The following is a 6,215-nucleotide window of genomic DNA, read 5'->3' as shown; positions in this document are numbered from 1 at the left end:
CTTTTTCCCTATACTTTCTGCGTCGTGCAATAAGCACGGAAATTATCAATAAGATAATTTTAACGCAAATGAAAATCAAGACGCATATGACGATGAGTAATACTGCTATTCCGAGTAAACGTTGAATATTATCGCACTTGTTGTCGACTTGAGTTTGCATTCGAGAATATTTATGAGACTTTTCGAGAAAAATGAGAAAAGATAAATGACGCAAGTAATATTTTCAGAACGCAGATTGATATATATATATATATATATATATATATATATATATATACATTGAAAGATTTTATAATCTTGAAAAAATATAGGTCAACAGGGGGATGCGGGAAGGGGGTAGAGGTACTTGGCACGGAGAAACCTTAGATAATCGTACACGTGGCGCAATGGGGAGGTGATACGCATACGAGCGTGTGTCATCTGTGTGTACGCGGATATTATTATTATTATTATGAAAATCACGCGCGCGCTTGCTGACGGGCCAACTGGTGCAGCGGAACATAATTATCGTGCATCTCGCAACACGCTCGTGTGTACATGCGGGTACGCATCGGTGTACCGCTACTATGCTTGCGCTCTTCTCCGTAAGAAATCCGCTACATGAGAAACTTTGGAAACAGGCGGGACTGACGAGATGCTTTAGCCCTGAAACACGAGAAATCCTCGCTGCTCTTCGCAAGGTAACATATTATTTCAAATGATTATTCTTCTCTTTTAACTCATTATTTAATTACTTTCTTAACTTATAATTTAATTGAATGTTTTTATAAAAAATTTATTTCCTATAATTTTTTTGTTTTAATACATAAATGCACGAAGAACGTAATTAAAATAATCATAAAATAAATACGTAAATAAATTAAAACAAATACATAAAAATTTTATAAAGATCTTTAGCATTGAAAAATATCGAAAAGAGAATTCTAACTTGAGACTTATTTTAGAACAAGGAGACAATATATATTTATAACTTTAACTACCTTTTCGTTATTTCTATTTTTTGTTATCAGACTACAAATATTATTATGGGTACCTATAATTTTCGCTTTATTTCATAACAGTTGATAAAAGAGATAATTACATAATAAAACACTTTATTATACATGCAATCATCTTGTCGATAATCAAATATGTCGGTGCAAATTTACGTAACTATGTCATTTTCTAAGAATGTCCATACACGATAGTTCGAATATCACTTAAATTACATATATTTTTTCTATTATCTTGAATAAAGTATAAGGTATACGAACAACACGTTACTTGATTTGTTACTTCTACGAATTTTTTTTACATACGCAATTCATACAATTTCTGCGGAAAATTGTAGTTACAATGAATAGAACTAATTCATTGTACTAGATCAATGCGTCGTTTGTTTTGTCGTCTATATATATTGTGTGAATTTGATTTTGCACTTATTATCGATTTTGTAGATATTTCCATGTCATTACTAGCTGTTATGCTGCCTATGCGTTAAATGCTGAGTTAATAGCGAAATTTATAATAAATCAAATTCATTTATCACAAAATCAATATCAAAATTATAATTCAAAATTAGCTCAAAAGACAAGCTTTGGCTTGTTGACTTAGTGTGTTGAACTTAGGTAGTTCGCGGAGCATGAAAAATCTCAGCTTGTCAAACATCGAATTTTATCGAATGATTTAACTCCTTTTAGAAAAAGAAGTTTATTAAGCATTTGAATCTTAAAAATAATTATATTTTTTAGAATGTTAAATTATACGTCACACTAATAGATTTTTGATCAAATTCATCATTGTGCAATTTAATCAGTTGTTTTTCTATCCTTTGATTCAGATTTGTTGAAAATTCATTCTTGGCAGTCTTAACTTTTTTATTTAACATAATCTATCCATATTTGAGTGTGATGGAATACTCAAGAAACAATTTTATAACTGCAACTTATTTTGCACTGTGTCATCAAAGCATAATAAAATATACCACGTCCTCGGTTCGCGGAACATGACTGCGTCAGCTATTGTTTCGCTGATGCGATTAGTCACAAAGGTCACAAAATGTATGCAAATGCGCGATAGGTTAATAACAAAAGAGAGATGGAGAAAGAGAGATCCAGGTTTGGATCGAGTGCGCCGTTAAGTCGTGCGTTCAGTAACCGCACCGACACACGGTGGCCTGCAAACAACAGACAGTTTGATTAAAAGTAATTGCGTATGTCCGATGTAGCCGGGATTTTGGGACGAATTTTCGGATCGGCCGCGCCGCATCGCATCGTGTTCATTCACAGGCCGCTGGTAATTTCGCGAAAATGCATTTCACGGGTCGATTGCAATGTGGATCACGCTGTTGTTTTCGGCTTCGTGGCCCGCTTCCTGTGATCCTTCCGGCCCTGAGTGTACCAGCCGCTATAATTTATGATGCGGAAGAGCCGGTATAATAGGAAGGGGTGGAGGGAGGGGGAAGGGAGGAGGGCGGGGGGCGCAGGCGAAGGCGACTGCTTTCGTTGTCGTCGTCGTCGCCGATTCTTGCCGATGCAATCGGTTGCCGAGCAATCGGTTAAATTGTCTTTCGAAAGACGCGGCGTGCATAATTTAAATACTGTATTCAATTTTTTATTTCGAACGGATTCTCAACTATTGAACTCTCAAATTTTATTGTAGAAGCAGCAAATTTTCCGTATCGTGTTCCGTAACAACATTTTTCGGTGTCTTAACGTAAAAAACATTGTCGGGAATAACGTGAATCTGATGACAGAAGTTTGCTATTATCTGAAGAATATAATACGGAATCACATTAATTTGTATTAATGTATATACAGTTCTCGTATTTTTTTTTTATAATTTTATAATTTTATGTCTCGATAAATATGTCTATGCAGTAATATATATATCTATACAATAAAATAAACAATAATATTGTGTCGTTATTTGTCGTTCGTTAAGATTAGTTGTTAGCTTGTTAAAATTTTCCCATCGACAATTTTTATAAAAAAAAAAATATCTATACCTAGCACTATACTGGCAATGAGATGTTTTTATATCTTTCCTATATATATTTTTTTTTATATATTTTTGAGCCGTATATTTTTACATGCTAATTAAATATGTTTTTGAATAATTCATGTTTATCAGTAGATTTAATTTTTATTTTATTTTTTTGTCGACACGACAAAGATTGTCGTAAGCAATTAAAAAAAGTATTTATTTTTGATGCTCCCAGAGTGATACACTCGCAGTTGTTTTGATCACGTTATTAAGCTATTTTTAACTAATTTTATTCTATTATACATCTTTTTTTATATATTTTGTTATTGCAGAAGCAAAGAGAAAAAGAATCAAAGTATCTCATACTTTATTGCTCATAAATTGCTAATAAATAACGACACGTAATTTATCTATATTTAATTTAATGTATATTCGTATATCATGTATATCATTTATATTATTACATGATCTTGTTTAAGCGACACTTTAATTTTAAAAAATAAGAACATTATATATATTTTCAAGAGTTATAATTTACTACATAAATCAAGTAAGTAGGAGTAAGTCTTCGTCTTTAAAATATTTGTAAAGTATACTGATATGCTTACTTATAATTTAAAGCTACTGTGCATAAAACTATATATAATTCATCGTTGGAGTATTTTTACAGAATGACAATAGTTCTGATAACGACTTTAAAAAAGAAATAACGGAAATTTTTCTCAAGATCTTTTCTCGACACTTGACGCATAATCTACCACGTGTACATAATTTGACAAACGCATTAGCTCGTTAACCGCAAACAGTCTGCGATTAGACTTTGCAATTGGCCTTTGAAAAGCTTGGTCGATTAAGAGTAATACAAAAGTTCTTATGCAATCAAAGAAAATAACATGACGTATGAATTATCATTAAGAAGAAATATAAAATAGAAAAGTACGAAATATAAAATATAAAAGTATGCCCTACAATATAATAAAAATATAGCAATTGTTTGTTATAAACGTAAAAATAAAAAATTACATTTCATAGTTACACTTAAACGAAATATATTTTTTCTCGATGACAGTGTCCACATGTAATCTAAAATCATATTTAAACATTATTATCAATTTCATAATGTTATCTTTCGTCATATTTGTTCTCTTAAAGTCGTATTAGCTTTCCGTGCACTCACGGCGTAGCCACGCATGAATCAGTGACAAATATATGTATCTCTTGTCGAGACTGGTACTGTCAAGATCATCGTGCGACGCACATGTTGACTCATCCATGGTAGAAAATATTGTAATTGTTTGACCATGTAATATATATATATATATATATATATTACATGTAATATATATGTATGTAATATATATGTAATATATATATATATATATATATATATATATATATATATAAGGTGTATTTCCATTTACCGTATATAGTATAGATAACGATGATGACGCATCTAAAATTCTAATTCTTGTTGATAGTGACTTATATATACGTTTTCTGTCTTTAAATTCGACGATTTAAATATCACATCGAATCATGTTGAATTTGCATGTAGTAACATCGAAACTCTAATAGCGAAAATGGCATTGAAGAAACTGGTTTTTCTCTGTCAAAAAAAAAAAAACCATTGTTCATGCCAAATACAATAGCATATAGCGGTTGGCGAATAAATTACGTGACTGTAACTTCGTGTCGATTCAAACCAACGTTCGACAATAATCCTCTCATTCATATTCGTATATATAGATATTGAACATATTACGAAGTCTCTGGCGTTTGTCAAACGCGTGACAGTTTGTGGAAATTCATTTTATTGTATATATTACGACGTCACACAGATATCAAACGTTATCTCTTTCCCTAGATTCCACCGTGCCTGTGTAAATTTGGAAGTTTATCACGTTGGGCAAACTCACGGTATTGTTGCGGTCGCTCCGCAACGAACGGAGAAAAAGTGAGTTTGCATATCGAATTGCATAAACAATGTATTAATTGAAAGAGCTGGTGAATGAAAGCGCATGGTTTAACAACATTTTCGAAAATATTTTAATCTAGGAACGCGAATTTTATCGGTATAATGAAAAAAAATCTTTTTTGGTTAACAAATTTTTTTAGATAAAAAACGAGAACATTTATAAAAATGAAATAATAATAGAAGCGTTAAAAAACATCCAAGAACAACGTTTCAAATGTTTTCTGCAAAATATTATTTTAACGTTTTCGATTTTAGACATAGCTTGACGATTACGTGGTAAAAATTGTATTCTATTTCGACTAAAAATTTTAAAAGTATTAATGATAAATTGACAGCGCACATATCGACAAAACGGAATGATTCATGAGATTAATTGAACTTTCGCAAGAATACGATTTACCGCCTTCAGGCACTTGCCGAGATTCTTCAATTGTGAAAGCGTTAAATGTGAGCGCTCGCAAAGTGTCCACTTAGGCACTTATTCCTCGCGCATATGAATCAGATTTAATACATACCACCTGCAATTCTGCATCCGCCAGCTATTGCACCCACACATGTCTGCGCGATCCATCCGGCGGCGCGCGTCGGTGAATCGTCGGAATTGAAAATGCCTGTTTTTTTTTTGCAGTTATTCGGAGAATGACGAGGCATCAATTTACAATAGCGATTGTAGCGTATAATACATTGACTATATACGATTCGTCGAACGAGGACAATGGTGATTTGTCATGAAATATGCGCCATACGTAAAATTTCATTGCATTTCAATGCGTGGTATCATTAGATTTCTCGCGATTACACGAAGAGAGATATTTGTTCTTAAACGGTGCAGATATAATTTTATAATTTGCTGGAGTTGATAGCATACGTAGCGTTTAAGTGCGAGCTACCATAATCTCTCGACAGCTTAATATTTTCTACGGCGCATTAACGTGATACTAATTTTAAATGCCGGCAATGTAACAATATACGTATTATTGCAATGCTCCAATTCGACGGAAATGGAATATTTGCTGCGTTTCAAATACGAATGCACTTTAAACACAGATACACGTTGCGCGTAACTGTTTTATACGGACTTGGGGGATGGGAAATTGATTTCAACATTCCTATCGTAAATATGGACGTAATGAAGCGCGAAACCGTGTCTGAGCGCGAATGATTGCGTACTAAAAAAATGCAATTAATATTTTTATCTTGATTAAATTAATAAAAACACAAAATAATCGAAGCGATTAATATCATTCATTTATTTATAATTGTATACTATTTTATC

General features: G+C 32.4%; 1 protein-coding gene across 7 annotated transcripts in view; it reads left to right on the top strand.

The window, feature by feature from the left end:
- Positions 1-335: 335 nt before the first annotated feature.
- Positions 336-6,215, top strand: part of LOC126859345 (uncharacterized) — a 35,880-nt gene continuing 30,000 nt past the window's right edge. The window contains exons 1-3 of one of the 7 annotated variants that reach the window (XM_050610507.1): positions 654-680; positions 4,829-4,918; positions 5,568-5,657. Coding sequence is in view for 2 of the 7 variants with exons in the window: in XM_050610558.1 (XP_050466515.1) it covers positions 567-680; positions 4,829-4,918 (204 nt within the window). In the remaining 5 variants the exon portion in view is untranslated. Of the gene's footprint in view, positions 681-2,164; positions 2,275-4,828; positions 4,919-5,567; positions 5,658-6,215 lie in introns of those variants that run through there. The other 6 variants (XM_050610547.1, XM_050610536.1, XM_050610558.1 and 3 more) reach the window with 6 other exon arrangements.

This window comes from Cataglyphis hispanica, chromosome 1 (genome assembly GCF_021464435.1).
Source record: "Cataglyphis hispanica isolate Lineage 1 chromosome 1, ULB_Chis1_1.0, whole genome shotgun sequence".
NCBI lineage: Eukaryota > Metazoa > Arthropoda > Insecta > Hymenoptera > Formicidae > Cataglyphis > Cataglyphis hispanica.
This window is presented reverse-complemented; position numbering and strand designations above follow the sequence as displayed.